Source organism: Anguilla rostrata, chromosome 8 (assembly GCF_018555375.3).
Source record: "Anguilla rostrata isolate EN2019 chromosome 8, ASM1855537v3, whole genome shotgun sequence".
In the NCBI taxonomy this organism is placed as follows: domain Eukaryota; kingdom Metazoa; phylum Chordata; class Actinopteri; order Anguilliformes; family Anguillidae; genus Anguilla; species Anguilla rostrata.
The window spans coordinates 10,611,293-10,629,427 of NC_057940.1; the positions used below are offsets into that span (position 1 = coordinate 10,611,293).

At 42.1% G+C, this 18,135-nt stretch overlaps 1 protein-coding gene across 1 annotated transcript; it reads right to left on the reverse strand.

Moving 5' to 3' along the window:
• Positions 1-230: 230 nt before the first annotated feature.
• LOC135260776 (desmoglein-2-like protein) lies at positions 231-17,368 on the reverse strand. Its single transcript, XM_064346310.1, has 14 exons — positions 17,134-17,368; positions 16,015-16,137; positions 13,539-13,694; positions 12,185-12,326; positions 11,310-11,476; positions 10,749-10,883; positions 10,190-10,375; positions 8,712-8,980; positions 8,321-8,463; positions 7,503-7,727; positions 6,488-6,724; positions 4,895-5,010; positions 3,982-4,425; positions 231-3,733 (listed from the first exon to the last, which is right to left on the reverse strand). Exons 1-14 carry the CDS (start codon positions 17,185-17,187, stop codon positions 2,300-2,302), a joined length of 3,831 nt encoding a protein of 1,276 aa, XP_064202380.1. The 5' UTR covers positions 17,188-17,368; the 3' UTR covers positions 231-2,299.
• Between the last annotated feature and the right edge of the window lie 767 nt (positions 17,369-18,135).

An 18,135-nucleotide genomic window follows, 5' to 3' on the forward strand; every position in this document is an offset into this window, starting at 1 on the left:
CGATCCATGTACGAATTTCAATTGTGTTACAGGAATATGGACGGCAGGCACAGGTTCACGGAATAGATATTCTTAGACTGGACTTTGGAGGGTGCATTTGCAACAGAGTTGCTATAGCACGTTACTCCAGGTGCACACACTGAAAAATCAGATGGAGGGGAAATGCATTACAGCAGGAAAAAAAACATTAACGGTCCAATGAAAGGAACAGAGAAAAGTAGACACAGATATGTGTATCCAATGTGCACACTTTATTCGTTAAAACATTTTATTTTGAAAAATACAGCACACGTCATTGATACTTCATTGTTAAACGTGCATGGACCAAGCGCATAGACCTTTTAGGATAAATACCGACATATACTAGATACTGCCAGCCATTCACTTTGTTAAACGAAAAGCTTTTTAAAATTCAAGTTTATTTTAATTGTTTTTTTCCATACAAATTCATTAAGATATTGTAAATAGAAGGAAATGCAGGACAATACAGTTTCACGAAAGAAAAAAAAGTATAAAAATATATTAGCAAATTTTTAATTTTAATTTAAAACATTTAATACATGACTTCAGGAGAAGATTTGAGATATTATCCTTTGGAAGTAAATTTGTATTATAATTCTGATCTGGATCAAGAAAGACATAAAAATTCATAATTACCCAATGAAGCCCCAAAATAATGCAAAAAATGTGTAAGCGTAAACAAAGAGAAAATAACAAAATGAATGCAAAGTTCTCTCATAGGCCACACAGCCAAAGACCCCTCCCCAATTTTATTTATTTATTAATTTATAAGGTGGGGACTATAAGAGCCAGCATCTGACAGTGGCAGGTACATGAATGCTGTTCTTATGTTGTCAGTTGAAATTTGAATGAGACAAAATTTTGCCCATCGATTATAAATGCATTGCCATACAGTAACATTACTAGTGTTTTGTCTGTTTAACTTACAACCTCACAACGGTGTCTGATGTTCCAGTTAGAGGACAAAGGAACATGGCAGTGCCTCTGCAAAATAACTATTTTAACAACATATCTATAATACATTCCAATATATTGACAGTTTTTAAAAAATAATAATCTGTTGACAATTAATGATATATCTTACAAATACATTCCAACATTTATCAAATGTGTCACTACAAATAAGATATTGTCCACTTCAACTGACAATTGATTACTCGACAGATCTTGCAGTGTTTTGTCTCACTGATGCGTATTAAGTGCTAAACAAAATATTATCAGAATAGTTTTCCATTCTCACAAAAAATGACCAATAGAGAATTCAAATATATTTGGTCTCAATATATGGAAAATATATATTTGGTTGGATAAGGGACACCCTTTGCTTTAACTGCTTAACGTGTGGGGAAAAATAATCACACGACAAGAATCTCTTGGGGAAGAAAAAAAGGTGCGTGTTCACCACGTTGGATAATCAAAACACTCTGTTCTGTTAGCAGCAGAGTCGAATGCAATTCATAGACTGAAATAAGAAAGCTTAGGTCTTATGCAACTGCCAATTGCTATTTGAGCTGGTTTCAGTATTAAAGCAAGCACTCTCTGCATTCATGTTAAGGTAGTAATATGTCAACACAGCCTATTTCATTAGCATTTACGTATTTATTTATGAAGTGGGACCCACATGCGCATATTCCCTTTGCTTGGTCAGGCTGGGATGAAGTTGTGCTGGTTCAGAGAGCCAGTGTAGGGCAGCAGTGTAGCATAATGGGTAAGGAGCTGGCAACCAAAAGGTCACAGGTTGTACCCTTGAGCAAGGCACTTAACCGGTATTTCTTTCAGTATATATCCAACTGTATAAATGGATGCAATGTAAATGCTATGTAAAAAATAAAAAAAGTTATGTAAGTCGCTCTGAATAAGAGCGTCTGCTAAATGCCTGTAATGTAATGCAGAGTGTGCAGAATGTGCTGCCCACCCCCCACCCCAGCTAATTATTCTGAACTTTCTAGACCTTTCTAAACAGCCGTATACACTAAAGGTGGCTCACTGCTGTATTGAGCCAGCGCATTTGCACAAGGTCACATTCGCAGCCTGCAGGATTATCTCAAAGAAATGTCAGGTAAAATAAACGACTAGGCTACAGGCATGTAAATAATTTCTGTGTTCTGAGAAAACCAGAAGTAGGCCTGAAGTTCAAAAAAACAACTCTGCCTTCCTAGCACTCCCTTTTTAGACTTTGCCCATTATGCACAGTGTGTTTACAACACGCTCAGCAGTTTAGCAGACCAAGACAACTTCAGTATACGCTGGCCTGTGTTAACATGTCACTCCTCACTCTTCAAGACCACAGTGTGCATCCCACGTGATTCCCCTTGGGCTGAATGGTATGAGCCTGAATAATAATTTTTTTTGTGTTTTTGAGGATTAGGCCGAAAGCATTAGTAAAAAAAAAAAAAAGAAAGAAGAGGGCTAAGCAACGAGTGACGAGCTCAGATGGGGGGCTGTGCGGGCCCAGGAGGGAAACCTCCTGCATGCTCCTCTCAGAGTAGGAGATCTGCTTCTCCTGCCTGACCACCGTGTGGGCCCCGGGTGGAGCAACCATCCGGAGCTCCGCCCCCTCCTCCTGAGCGCCAGATGGCCAGGAGACACCCTCCTCCCCAGCCAGCGAGTTCTGGGAGGCTGGCGACAGACGTCCCCGCGTGGATCCTGCGCCCACCTCCAGCAGGAGACTGTGGGACTGCGAGAGGCTCGTTCCCTGTTGAAGCCCTTGCTGATGACCTGACTCCACGGCCACCTGACTCTCCACCAGCAGGGGGTTTGGGGATGCCGAGGCGCTCCTCTCCTGTACAAGCACCTGCCTTGGTTCCGATTGGCTCTCTGTGACCACCTGCCTCTCCAGCACCAGCAGGCTCTGGGCCCCGGGCCCCGGGCTCTCCACGCGCAGGAGGGTGTGGCCCCGCCCGGCGTCGGCTTCTCTCAGCACGTGGCGCTGCTCCACCAGGACCACGCCCTCGTTCATGCCCAAAGCGCCAGCCGGCACCGCCGCCCCCCTCTGCTCCCGGACGAGCACCGTCTCACCCATGCACGGAGCGTCGTTGAGCAGGTACACGCCCTGGGCGCTCCCGGGCCTGTCCGTCACCAGCAGGGTGGCGCCCAGGCCCGGCTGCTCCAGGACGTAGCGGGTCTGCAGGACCGGGGCGGTGGCGTAGAGCACGGGCGTCGGCTGGACCAGGTACGCCCCGCTCGACGCCAGCACGTTCTCCGTCACCTGCACCCTGGGGGCGGAGGCGGCGTAACTGGTCTCCGTGACGACGCTCTCCACCGCGTGGGCCGGCGGAGTTGCGCGGGCGGGGGAAGCCGCTCGGGCCGGTGAGGCCTTGCCGACGCCCAGCGTGGTTTCCGCGGTGATCTCGGTGTGGGTCGTCTTCGACGATGACGCTGCGCGGGCTGGTGAGGCCTTGCTGGCGCCCAGCGTGGTTTCCGCGGTGATCTCGGTGTGGGTCGTCTCCGACGACGACGACGCCGCGGCGCCCGAGTGGACGCCGCGAGCCGCGGCGGCGGTCGAGGACGCGGTCTCCGTGGCCGAGCCCCTGCAGATCTCCGCCAGGGTTCTGAACTTGGGGCCCAGGTCGTTCAGGAAGTCCAGGTTGTCGTCGGCGCCCAGTAAGCTGCAGCACCCCACGGACCCCGCGGGCGACTCCTGACCCTCGTACTCGTATATCTGCAGTCCGTCCCCCAACAGCCCGCCGAGACTCTCTGCACAGCCCACTTTCTGCAGAAACAAAAAAGATTTTCTTTAGTGTAATGCCAACCTCCAGGGATTCTTCACTCTACTTTGTTTGACCTTTAGGCAGGTCAAATTAAAAATAAAATACGCTTTATTAGCATGACTGCACAGACATTGCCCAAGCAATCCTATTTAAAATAAAATTCAACCGAGACAGTGTTCATTAATTATTAAATTATGTATTTAATAATTAAGCGTATTGTTTTCTTATTATGATTTGAGCAGCTTCTTACCTGAGAGTAGTAATCGTCCAGAAAATCTTCTGTGAGGGCGATTCCATCCCAGGCTCCTTTGTGAAGGCTTTCAAATCCCGAGTATCTTCCTTTCATTTCTGCGCCCTGTATTCCATCACTATAGCCCCAGGCAGAGGCGGAAGAGTAGCCACCTTCTGCCCCTCCATAACCTGCCCCCATGGCCTGCCCATAACCTGCCCCCATGGTCTGCCCAAAACCTGCCCCCATGGCCTGCCCATAACCTGCCCCCATGGCCTGCCCATAACCTGCCCCCATGGCCTGCCCATAACCTGCCCCCATGGTCTGCCCAAAACCTTCCCCTGCCGCCCCCAACAGACTTGCTCCTGCTGCCCCTCCCGCAGATTGTCCTGCCCCAAGCTTCTCAAAATGTTTAGCTTTAATGGAGCCATCAACCTCTGTGGGGACTTTTAGAAGTGGGACTTCCTGTAAAGGCACAACAAGAAATTTTTGGTCAAGTCAACAGCAGCCCAGTTGCTTCAGATAGATAAATGACATCGGGAAGGGTGAGGACAATTCATACAGCAGTAAAAACTACTAGAAACTGTTTACAGCTAAAAAAAAAAAAAAAGAAATTTAAAACTATGTTTACAGTTTAAACAAAGAAATTTAAATAATTCAGTGACTACATTCACAAAACATCTCAACACACGACATTTACTTAAATTAACATTTACCACAGATTAAAGTGCTGTCAGCAGAAAAATGACATTGGCCACTGACTGACAATCGTCCCCGAATTCTATTTATCTGCGTACTACTATTTTAAATCCAACGGGGCAGAAATAAGAGCACAGTTGATTTCCATTGCTAATGGCGAGGAATCCGAAAACTGACTTTTAAAAAAAGATGCACACGTCCAAGAAGCAAGACGCTAAGAGGAAAGGGCTGCTACCTTGTCTTCTCCAGGTCTCTCTGTGTGGTACTCTATCAGATGCTCTTTGGTGTCCACCGGCATCATCATGAAGTGTTTGCCCCCGCACGTACAGAACAGCAGTAACAGAGGCACCACTGTGGGACAAAAGAAAACAACAACTTTAATCTGGCTACATAACACGTACCCTCAGCCATGATGTTCTTTATGCATGTAGGGGCGACACAGCTCAGGAAGTAAGACCGGTTGTCTGGGAGTCGGAGGGTTGCCAGTTCGATCCCCCGCCCTGGGCGTGTCGAGGTGTCCCTGAGCAAGACACCTAACCCCTAATTGCTCCCAACGAGCTGACGGGTACCTGGCAATCATTCACCGTTAGCTTGTGAGTGTGTGTGTGTGAATGGGTGAATGAGAGGCATCAATTTGGATAAAAGCGCTATATAAATGCAGTCCATTTATACATGATTTACTTGCATGATTACATTTTTACCCCCTTAAATCTACCCCCATTTCTTCCCAATTTGGATGATTTTTGCGATCATCATTGAAACCCCCCGCTGTCAGTTTTGGGAGAGCGTAAAACAAGTTCCTGCCCTCCTCTGAACCCAGAGTGTCTGTGCAGGCAGACTCAGACTGTGGGTGCCCCACTGACCAGAGGAGGGCGCTGGTGTATGATGGAACATGGATGTCGTACTGAAAATCCCTCCCTTCCCTGGGTGAAAGTATGGTCAGTCATGCACAGATTATTGAGTACTTAGAAAATGTCTGACGTGGGTGTATCAGAGAATCCCTTTACACGATGATCTGTTTGAGCGTGTTTGTGGCGGACTGTAACCGCGGATACCTTCACGTAGCAATCTGTTTGAGCATGTTTGTGACATACTATATCAGTGGATAATTTTACACGTACATCTTGGTATGTCTGTGACAGATTGTATCTGGATCTTAGTACGAGCATCTGTTAATGTTTGTGACATACTATATCAGTGGATAATTTTACATACTGTAGCAATCTGTTTGAGTATGTTTGTGACAAACTATATCAGTGGATAATTTTACATACTGTAGCAATCTGTTTGAGTATGTTTGTGGCAGACTGTATCAGTGGATCCTTTTACGTACTGTAGCAATCTGTTTGAGATGTTTTGCAACTGTTCAGTGGATCCTTCGTACGTAATCTGTTGAGTAGTTGTGGCAGACTGTATCAGTGGATCCTTTTACGTACTGTAGCAATCTGTTTGAGAATGTTTGTGGCAGACTGTATCAGTGGATCCTTTTACGTACTGTAGCAATCTGTTTGAGAATGTTTGTGGCAGACTGTATCAGTGGATCCTTTTACGTACTGTACGAATCTGTTCGAGCATATTTGTGGTAGGCAGTACCAGTGGATCCCTTTACATAAACCTCTGTTTGAGCACATTGGTTATAGACTGTATCAGTGGATCCCATTATATAGCAATCTATCTGAGCAGGTTTCTGGTAGACTGTATGAGTGGATCTCTGTAGGCAGAGATTTGTTTGGACATGTCTGTGGTACTCCGTATCAGTGGATCCCTGTCCATACAGATCTGTCAGGATTTGACCTGTACACTCTGTTCTGGACGGAGGGTAACTCACGTAGAAGCAGCAGCAGGGCCAGCAGCAGGAAGGCCACCCCTGGAGCCCCGAAAACGGTTGAAGGCACGGCCCTGGCCTCGCACGCCTTCTCCGCCCCGCCCTCCCCACAGGTGCAGACCATCACGTCCAGAACCTGCCGGGCCTCACAGGCCTTGCCCTGCTGGTCCCGCACTTCCAGCTCCACTTGGTACAGGCCGGGCCACAGCTTCTCACTGGCTCTCAGGATCACACTTCTGTCTTTTTAAACAACAGGCAAAAAAATGAAAGATCTCAAACCCACCTTTATAGACAAATTTAAAGACTTTCATTTGGTGAACATCTTTTTGAACGCCAGCCCCCAGCATGTTTAAATATGCATTACAGCATTACAGCATGCATAACGAAGACTTTCTGTTTATATGTTTGCAAGGTGGAGGACATGGGGAAACAACTCATTATCTGTCCAGTTGTTCATTTTTTTTCTCTTTGATTTTCCCTTGTTTTCACAGGTCACAGGTTCAATTCCCGGGTAAGACACTGCTGTTGTACCCTTGAGCAAGGTACTTAACCTGCATTGCTTTAGTATATAATCCCAATGTATAAATGGATACAATGTAAATGCTATGTAAAGTTGTGTAAGTCGATCTGGATAAGAACGTCAGCTAACCGCCTGTAAAGTGAAACTTTCCCTTTGAACAGCTACCAAACCACAGTCTGTTTCACAGAAATTCAGCTGAATACATTATTCATTTTCCAGTGAATAGTGTGTGCAGAGGTGGACATTCCGGATTCAAAAAGTAAAAGTCCTCCTCAGTGTTATATTCAGGTCGCCTGGATTTGCTAATTAGCACACTTCTGCATTCAGGAGGCAGAACTAATCAGGTAAATCAGCTGGCTGAGTTCACGGGTGGAAGAAGCGCATGGCAGGACTTCTACTTTCTGACCCCCTGGACCTCCCACCTGAGAGTGTGAGGTAGGTGGGTAAGGTGAGGTTCTGCTAAGCAAAAGTTTGTAAGATGAAGGATTGGTTCGTTACTCTCGTCGGCAGGTTCGACGGTCCACTTCTGCTTTGTGCCTTCGCGCACGACCCGGAAGTGGAAGGGGGCGCCGTTGGGGTCGGGGTCCGCGTCCTCGGCAGTGACCAGCAGGGCGGTGTCGTAGCTGCAGGCGGTCCGAGTCGTGCTGGTGAGCGTGGGGCAGTGGTCGTTGAAGTCCTCTACCTCCATGAATATGGTTCCGGTGGCGGTTTTTGCTGGGATGTCTAATTTAGACAGAGAAGGGTTAATTATGCTTAAACAAAAACTTTTAAATCACCATCTGCGTCTTTTATTTCAGTTATTTGTCTATAAAATTATGTTACATCGTATATATATTTTTTTTTAAATGGTCGCTCAAGTTAAAATGTAACTGTCACCAGTAATGGTGCTTAGATTGAATTTTGAAATGTTGGGTGTAATGGGCGTACTACTTCTAAGTGCTCAGACTGTTTGTTTCCTTTCAGAGATTACGCAATGAATTATTACATTACATTACATTACAGGCATTTAGCAGACGCTCTTATCCAGAGCGACGTACAACAAGTGCATTGGTTCACGGTGTAGAGGTGCAAAAGAAACACACTAGAGTGAAGTAAGGATCGTAGTGCCAGAAGTGACCACATCGATCAGGACTCCAACCCTGTAGAGTAACCTGTTCAGCAAACAACAATCCTACCAAGTACAAACTAGCACTGGAATCACATTTGCCTAATCAGACAAAAACAACAACAACAACAATCCTGCCAAATAAACTAACGTAATCGTATTATCCTAACTAGGTACATGAATGCATTATAAAGAGTACTCAGAAACGTACCATTCGTTATACATATTATCTTTGCAATGTATGTTCCATTAACCAAGAACTTGGATTCCCGATCTGGTATTTGGCTCAGTTTAATCTCTGCAGTCCTTTCATCGATTATCAACCAGTTGGCTTGGTCGACCAATTTTGCATACCTAAAAAAAAAATTAAAAAGCATTTGGTAACACGGAAAACAATGCAAGAGCATAACTGCTAACGCACTTGAGGGCACACTATGAAGAACTTGTTGAATTAACTGACAAAAAAAGATGCATATTATTTTTTTTCCATCTGACATAAACATTCATTTCATGCTCCCTCTCTCCTTCAGAATAGGTGAATACCAGACATCGGATGTCTTTAAAATCTGACAGAACGTTAGGAAATTCAGCTGCGCACGAACCGGACGTTTTCTGCCGCCACTAGGGTGTCCCCGTCGATGGCGGTGTAGGTGGCGATGACGGTGTGGGTGGTCACCACCTTGCTGTTCTCGGAGATGGAGATGGCCTTCATGGCGGGACTGAACCTGGGGCCTTCCGGCTGGTTCTTCACGTTTATCTTGATGGGGTAGGATTTTCCGCCCGGTGGCAGGACCACGCTTTCGTGGTAGGCCGCTTTGTTGCGCATACTGATCCTGAGGTTCACCTCTTTCAGCTCTTCATAATCCAGGGCCTTCAGATAAATGAGCGGAAAAAAATATTTAATTAATTTTCCATATTTTTAGGGCAGGGTATGAAGGGCAATTTTCCACCCCCACATGCCCCATTAAATATGACCCTGTGCCTTTCACACCACAGAGATCCTGGGAATATATATAATAATGTATTTACACACATAGCACCTCTTTTTACTATCTTATTTAACATTTGTTTGAATAGAGACAGATACATAAACATAGAGTATTTAATAAATAGTCTGATGCCACGCATCATAATATTTACAGTACAAGCTAATGACGTATATAATGCAGTAGTCAAACTGCAAATGTTTGGTACCAGCAGGTATGAAGTGCTTATACTGCGTTATGTCTGTGGTGCGGAATGACTGCCGTGTGCAGTCTGACTGCTGACGAGCGCAATGGCACGTGAGAAGACGCTCCTCCCACGTGTGGTGGTTTTGGCACCCACTGCCTGCCAGAGGGCAAGAGATTCAAATACCGTGTGTGTGGTGTCAAAAGAGAAGGAATGCTAAACCCAGCCATCCTGGCCAGATTCCCACAAAACCAACTCTCGGTTGACTTCCCTGGTTAAATAAAGCTAATTCATTACTGACACGTAACAGAGCTGAAAAAAAAAAAAAAGAGGAATAATATGATATACTGAACGTATTTCGTGAAGAATACGTTTATTTTTTTTGGCTGTTTTTAAGTACTGAAAGCAAACGAAGTTCTTTAACTGCCCACATCAGGAGAATGTCAAATTGGTGATTTGGCGACGGCAGCCATTACAACAACGATGTAATAGCCATAAAGAACAGCCATGTTTCAGACCCTCAGCTCTCGCGTCGAGGGGAAAAAAGGCCTCAAAAATGGATAAAAGGAAATGCGTATTTTTTGTTGGTTATACATTTTCAAAAATAAGCACACATCTTTATGGATCGATGGACCCACTAAAGGCAAGAGAAAGTGGTTGCGCACGTGCTTTAAATTCCTGATGCAGCGGCACAACAATCGATGTTTAAAAAAACAAACAAAAAAAACGAACAAAAAAAAATTTATATCGGAGAGTTATATCGGAGTTATATCGAGGTGTTGTAGCTGAGTTCTGTATGTATTATATGTTAATAGTTTATATGTTAATGGGTTAATATGTTTATATATATATATATATATATATATATATATATATATATATATATATATAATTTCAAGCTTTGTCAGACCTTGATCAGTGTTATAACGCCCTCGTTGGTCTTTTCGTCCGTCGTGATGTTGAAGTATCCGGCTTCGTTTCCTGAAACGATTGAGAAAATCGTCCGCCAGTTGTCGGTGTTGATTGAGTCGAGGTCCACAGCTTTGATGCGCATCACCTCCACATTCACTGTGTTCTCCTCCACACTGCCCTCATACTGGAACAAGCACAAGGAAGGAATTCGGCTCAAATGTTCGGCTCAACTGGTTTGAAAGTTTAGCAATTGGCGAAAATGTCCATAGAATTTGATTTGAATGTATATCAAAATGGTAGAACAGTGGCACTAAATAAAAGATAAATGTAGGGCAGTGGTAACCAACCCTGTTCCTGGAGATCGACCGTCCTGAAGGTTTCCACTCCAACCCTAACAAAGAACGTCATACAATAGCTCAACAATAGAGATCTTTTTCAGCTGTTATAGGAAATCAGGTGTGCCAAATTAGGGCTGAAATGAACACCTAAAGGATGGGAGATCTCCAGGAACAGAGTTGGTTTCCAGTGAGGTAGGGAAACAGGACTTATTAATTTACGTAAGATTTCTCCAGCGTGGGGACGTTGTCGTTGACATCCAGGATGTTGATTGTAAAAGCTCCTGTACCAGTTCTGCCTCCCTTCTGCCCGTTCATGTCGGCGCCAATAACTTTCAACGTATAGGAAGTGTGCGTCTGTGAAACAAACAAAAAAATTTTTAATCAACGAATATACAAATATGCTAAATAAGTAGCCAAGAAGAAAACACAAAAGTTTATTACAGAGTAGCTTCCCATACACCAGCTTAAACACTGTGTTTAGACCACTGGACAAAACAACTGCATTGCAACAGCGCCTCATTACAGATTAGGACTTTCAATTATTGAGGCCTTGTGGAGCCATTTTTCCAGACTATTCAAATCTGGAAAAAGGTATGCTGCAAAGACATGTCCTTGTATGGCCAAAAGCAAGAAGATAAGAAAATTAACATATAATATTCATTTCCAGGGTGAACTATCCCACATCCACATATCCACATATCCACATATAAGCCACACTTTTTGTACACACACACACAAACACACACACATATATTATGCTATAAACATTTTCGCACTCACTTCTCTGTCTAGAGTGTTTTGTCGGACGCGAATCTCGCCCGTTTCCTTGACGAGGTAGAACATGACTGGGTCACCTGGAACCTGTTCCAGGATGCTGTAAGTTATCTGAGCATTGGGAGTCGCTGGATCATCAGCGTCTGTGGCAGCAATTATCATCACTAAAGTGCCTGCGTTTTCAACCGAAAGAGACAAACAGAATGATCAATGCAGCCGCTGCAACCAGCTAATTACTGTTGCTTTTAAAAGTGTATCTTTGCTCGGGGTGAGGTGAGCCAGCTAATTCAGTTACAACAATTCATTCTAATTCTAGTTAAATCTCCTTAGCGATCAAATTTATGCATGTCTTTTTTTTTTTGGTGACTTCAGCAGTCTTGGTGCAGAATGCAATAAAATGCTTTCACATTTTATTCATATCTACAAAAAAAAAAGATTATTCTTCATAATGAACTACAACAACAAGGTAGTACAAGGTACACTTCACGACAGACAGTTTAGATATTTGGTTCATTTGAAGCACTGCTTTTAGAGATGCTGAATCTACTGTATACTCAGTGGTCTGAGAATGTTGCTGGCCATGTCTGGCACTATTCCTCATATTTATAAGATGAATGCACTAATATTTCTCTTAAATTGTAAGATGTGCTGGATAATAGAATCTGATAAAAGAATGTACTAACATGTCATAAAATATTTCAAGAAAATTCCATATTCCAAATTCCTTAGTTTGCCACCACAGAGGGCTGTTGTGGCCGCATTATCTAATATTTGCGTTGAAACGTTTCCAGAGGAGAGCCACAGCCCTTAGCTCAGCAATGGATAAAAATGTCGTTAATAATGCAGAATAGTCAAATAACATGTGCTAATTAAAAGTGTACCTGACTGGCTTAATTCACTGACATTTCCAGCTTTCACAATGGAAAACACCGGATCGTTGTCATTTTCGTCTTCTACAATGACGCGTAGGTCAATGTTTCTCTCTGCTTGTGAACCATTGTCAAATTTTGCCACGCCCTGGAGCTGGAAAGAGGAGAAATATTTCTTACACCTGGGTCATCGGAATTGTTTACATTTTTTTTTTACATAGGATCAATACATGTAACTAGAAATGATGAACACTGATGGCCTGTCCATATAATCAATTATATTAGCATCTACAATTATATGATATTTATATCTTTATATATTTTGGCTGTTTTCAGCTTTATTTGATGGAACAGTGTAGAGAGACAGGAAGAATTAGGGAGAAACATGCGACAAAGGTTGGCGGTCGGACTCGAACCACCGACATCGCTGCACGCATTGAGCATGTGGACAGCGCTCTATGGGCTGCGCCACTAGAGGCCCCTCCTGTGTATAATGTTTTAATGTGTTAATGCGTTATCATACACAGTAAAGTAACATTTATTTTTTTACAACAAATTTTCTGGTGATATAAAACACTTTTTTTATTTTTTTATTTTTTTTACCTTGAGTCAATCAAGCAAGGCAACTGAGAACTCTGACAACCAAGGGAAATAAAGTGGGTAGGGAACGGACAGGGGTTTGAAAGGCCAATCAGATGAAGAGCATGTGATCAACTGACTAGATACAAAGAGCCAGGTCTGCGGGAATTTGAACAAAACATGGGGGGGAGGGGGGAGGGGGCGGGGGGGTGGGGCAGCAAAGTATCACTGAAATGGGGGACTGGATTTCTATTTGGCCTTCCACAGCCAACACCTCTTTCAGCAGCAACCAACTGAAGCTTTCCCAGGAGGTTTCCCATCCAAGTATTAACCAAGCCTATACATGTGCTTACTATTATTATTATTATTATTATTATTATTATTAATGTCTCAAGGCAGAAGGACCAGGAACCTCCTGACGAAAAGGAAACCTGCTGTGAATCATTAAATCAAACTCATTTTCAGAACTGGGGTGCACATCAAAACTCAGTTGTGCTGGCTGCGATTAACTAGCTCCCTTATAGCTAGCTAACTTTCCTCACTACTAACTAATTTACATAAAACAACACTGAATGAAAGTCGCTACAGGCAGCCAGAGAATGCTGGATTAACTGTCAAACAAGACATGTAAAATACAGGAAAGTAAAATACCAAAAGGAGATAGAAAATTATTTTTTAAAGGGATTTAAAAAGAGAAAATGGAAAAGTTGTGTAAAAAAAAAAAAAAAAACAGGATTTCCACTTTGTTGCAGATCACTATTTAAAACGGTTTCGGAGTTGCGCTTACGTAGTAAACCGCTACTTTCTCTCGGTCCAGAATATCCGTCACCCTGACTTCGCCACTCCGTGAATCAACAACAAACAGCCCGACGGGGTCCTTGTCAGCGCCGGGACCTGTCAGGGAGTATCTGATCGAAGTCCTCGTCTCTTCATCGGACCGAATCTCAAAAAAGAAACCAAAACAAAAAAAACAACTTGTTATTATAAATGATTCATGGCGTATCAGATTGTTTTAGAGCAGGCCTAAAACATGTACACCTCTGGTATTGGAAATGTACAATCCACAACAATTTTAAAGCATTTAAAAAGTGATTACAAAAAAAAAGAAACTGAAACATCTCTTTTAGGTACAAATTATAAAATCTAATTTTTGACAGAACCTAAGAGTTTCCTCAGATTTATTTAAATAAAAAAATATAGATAATTTGTTTATTGACTATTTGGTCCTAAGCTCCATGTAAATATTTGCAGTGATTCAAAGTGTATGTTCAGCCATAATACAATGACATACAAATTTTGCTTTTGAAAATAAAACAGTTATGAGGTATGACTTGAATGCATGTACAGTAAGTAGGTATGTTTATGTGTGTGTGTGTGTGTGTGTGCGGGTGCAGTGTACTGTAGCATAATGTTTAGGGGACCGAATTTGTGACTCCAAAGCTCTAAGTTACATTTTCAGCTGGAGTGCTGCTGTGTTAGCTTTGTGCAAGGCACTTAACCTAAGGCGCTTCACTAAATATATCCATCGGTTCATATGGGTTGGATGTAAACTGTATAATCGAAGGGTGTATTTTGAGGCTGGTATTTTATATAAGGGTTACCATCAATATTAACGGACTTTTTGTGAGAATAAATTCATTGACAGGGACACACAGACAGCTTAATAAAGGCACACTAGGCTAGGCCCTGCCTGTTTATCAAAGCTTAATGTAAAGATTTATGAAAAACAGTTTGATTGGCAAGCACACACAACTGGTTCTGAAAGCACAAAGTCGATGTGCTCTAATGCTGCATTCCAATACACCACTGTGCCAACAATTACATCATTTGATTTCCACGGATTCAGAATCGGAATCTGAAGACCAGCCCCAACTCGTGCTGCTTCCCGCACAGTATCCTACTTTTGTGTAGGGTAGCACTGTAGCATGACAGCTTGCCTTCCAAAAGTCTGAGAGTGGTCAACTGAAATTTATTATTCTGTTATACTCTTAAGGCATTTGGATTTAAGATCAAAAGATGAACATGTGGCAAAGGTACAGACAAACACCTTTTCAATTTGACAATCAGATCATTTCATCGTACAGTAGTTAATTTAGCTTTTCTAAGGTTGCATGTAAATTTGAAAGTAGTTAAAACTTTTTATTTATTTTTTTAAACTTGAAATGCAGTGCCATTCTGCATTTGATCTGGAACAAAGTTTCATGGGCAGATGAGACGAAAATAAACCCTTACCGAAGAGATGGATACCTGAAAATGTGGGAAAAGGAAGGAACAGCCCATGATGCAAAGCATCCCCCACCCCCCCATGAAATATGAAGGAGGTAGTGTCATAGCTTGGGCATGTACGGCTATTTCTGGAACAGGCTCACTCATCTTTATTGATAATTTAACAGAGGATGGTTCAAAAAGTGTAAAAAAAAAAAAAAAAAAGAAGTGTACAGATTTTGTCTGACTATGTACGGTACAAAGAAATTCATCCAACATCATCTACCGGAGCGTCATCAATCCTGCAGCAAAGCAGTGACCCCAAACACACTGCCTGTGCAACCAGAGCATTGATCAATGGGACAGGAGTGGAAAGTTTTGGACTGGCCAAGTTAGTGACCTGATTTAAACCCAGTCAAGCATAGATTTCACTCGCTCAAGGGTACACTGAAGACGGAAACCCCTCGAAACAAACGGAAGCAGCTGTAGTGATGGCCTGGAAAAGCATTTCTAAAGAAGATACCAAATGTTTGGTTATGTCAATGAGTCATAGGCTTGATGTGATTATTGTATTTAAGGACTATGCAATCAAATATTAGACTCTATTGCTTTGATTTACTTTTACGTTCAGCTGTTATCCTACTTTTGCACCGCTGAAAATGAAGGCACGCAACACAAAAATAGCCATTTCTGTAAAATGTTAAAACATACACGCAATTTAAATGCCATGAAACTAAATCTGAATGTCTGCACATTTGTCCCATACTCAACTTTTGATCTCAAATCCAAATGCATTAAGCATACAGTATAGCAAAACTTACAAATGCCACTCTCCTTTTTCCATAATTCTGTAGGGCACTGTAGGTTACAGTAGATTCCCAGCTGGTGTGTTGCTATCTGTGAGCAAGGCACCTAACCTGATTTGCTTCAGCTGAGTAAATATATACTGGGTGCAAAAGGAATGTAAGCTGTGCAAGTCACAACCAAAAAAGCCAGCCGAAATCATCCATCCATTTCCTGTCATAAATGAAATGTTCAACAACAAAAAAAGATCTTACTTTTGCGATGACTTCGCGTCTGTAATCCACATTCTCTTTCAGTTTCCTCGGTGGTACGATCCACTCCCTTTTTTGCCTCTTTAAATTTGTGAGCCCTTTGGTGTCCACCTTGACAATTACAACCTATACATCCCACACACACACACACACACACACACACACAGAGAGAGAGCTCAGAATGACATGTTCCTGCATTACAGCAAAAAATATATAAACTGTGGCCTGATGTGTTGCCTATTTTCCCATCTAACACGCATTAATAGAAATTTCCATAATTCAAATAATCACATTTTTAAAGCAATGATGGACCCCCTTTTTCTTATAGGTATTGTTTCATGCACCAATTAGTAAACAGCTACGAAACCTGTATGACTAAAAATGCGCAGTGGTCAAAGTAAGACAGCTGCAAAGACGCTATAACAAAAACATCGTAACACCTTTGACCGAGCAACCCATACTGCCCGGTCCAAAATTAGTTGATTATCATACAGTTAAGGAGAGTAAGTATCATACAGTTACAGAATTGATGACCCGGCCTTAAAATTAATTTGTTTACACCGACTACAACGCCAGCTACGAGCAATTTGAAGGCGACGGTGAAAGTATTTTAAAACATACTTTGCTTCCTTGGCGAAAAGCAACAAAAATTACGATTTCGAATAAACATTAAAAAAATAAAAAAATATAAGACGTTCAAAAAAATTTTATCTTTATGAAAACAGTTTCGTAAAAAAAAGCTGTATGTTAGTTTTTTGTCCCGTTTATACTGAATTTTGTTTAACCGGTGCTAAAAAGTAGCAATGGCGTGCGCAAGGGTTGTAGCATATGACATAAATAAATAAATAAATAAATAAATAAATAAATAAATAAATACATTTTGAATTTACTGACGAATTCATGCATTTGATTCCAGTCACTGTCACATTTTACATTTAATTAACATTCGATTAAATACTTGGTCATGGAGTCAAGGGGCGGTCATGGAGAGGCCAATAATTAGTAAAATTAAAATCACAACTTAAATGTGAAATGAACGTCAAATGGTCAGTCCCAGTACACAACGACGGCCATATGACGCCCACCACACAGGTATGGCGGAAACCCAGATCTTTTACTCACCGTTAGCATGTGGATCAACAGCAGACATATTCCAGCATAAAATACCCGGGCCATTTTGGGTGACAACTCTGCAGAATTTGCTCTCTGAATTGGAATAATGCAAATAGGTCTGTGTTTCCTGTGTCTGGTGGATATGCCCTACGTTTTTATTTGCGAAATCATAATACAACACCAACTTCCAAAAAGCCTGCAGGCAAGTCACTGCGTACTGTGCCTCGGGAGTCTAGGGGAGGCGACTAATCAAGTTCCACTGAACCCATACCCACTCCTGATAGGCCGACCACAGGCGGACAAAGGAGGAAATTACAACTCATGCGGTCACTGGGCTTGGCGGCCAGTTAATGTTTTACTCCGGGTTAACTGTTTTGGGTATTTGATTAAAAATAATATATGTTTTTTTTTTCATGACGCATCAAAGGTTAATCAAAATAGTGAGTGAAGAAAATATAAAATTATATATATATATATATTATAATCACTCATCATGTAAACAACTTTTTATCTTTGTAAACATTCATAATTTCAGAAAATGGCAACACATTTGCAGTGAACGTCTGTATGTATCATGCTCATATTATTATTATTATTATTATTATTATTATATTATTATTCTTCTTATTATTATTGTATAAGAACATGTCATTTTAATTACATTAACAAGTATGCTATTTGGGATAATTGCCTGTGTTTTATGCGGTTTTAGGCTATTTCAGCTTTTCTTATGCAGGCTCGAAAGCCTGTATTCTCAAGAAAATGTGTTCTGGATGGCATGAATGTAATAAATAAATAAATACATAATACAAATAATAAAACAACATGAACTAGGCCTGTCATGGGCAATTGGGACCATTGCTCGCCTATGTGCTAAACTTCACGGAGAGGACTTAAATTCTTCTGCTTGTCTTCAGCCAAGAGCTCAGAGGCATGGACGCTCCATAGGCTGGTCTGCTCGAAAAGACCACAAAGTGATCTCATCATCAATACTGCGTCTCAATTCTCAGC

Coding starts and splice junctions, on each gene's coding strand:
- LOC135260776 (XM_064346310.1), bottom strand. CDS start 17,187: ATGGCCCGGGTATTTTATGCTGGAATATGTCTGCTGTTGATCCACATG. Junction 10,884..11,309: donor AAAACACTCTAGACAGAGAA/GTGAGTGCGAAA, acceptor TTTGTTTCACAG/ACGCACACTTCCTATACGTT. Junction 8,464..8,711: donor GTGGCGGCAGAAAACGTCCG/GTTCGTGCGCAG, acceptor TTTTTTTTTTAG/GTATGCAAAATTGGTCGACC.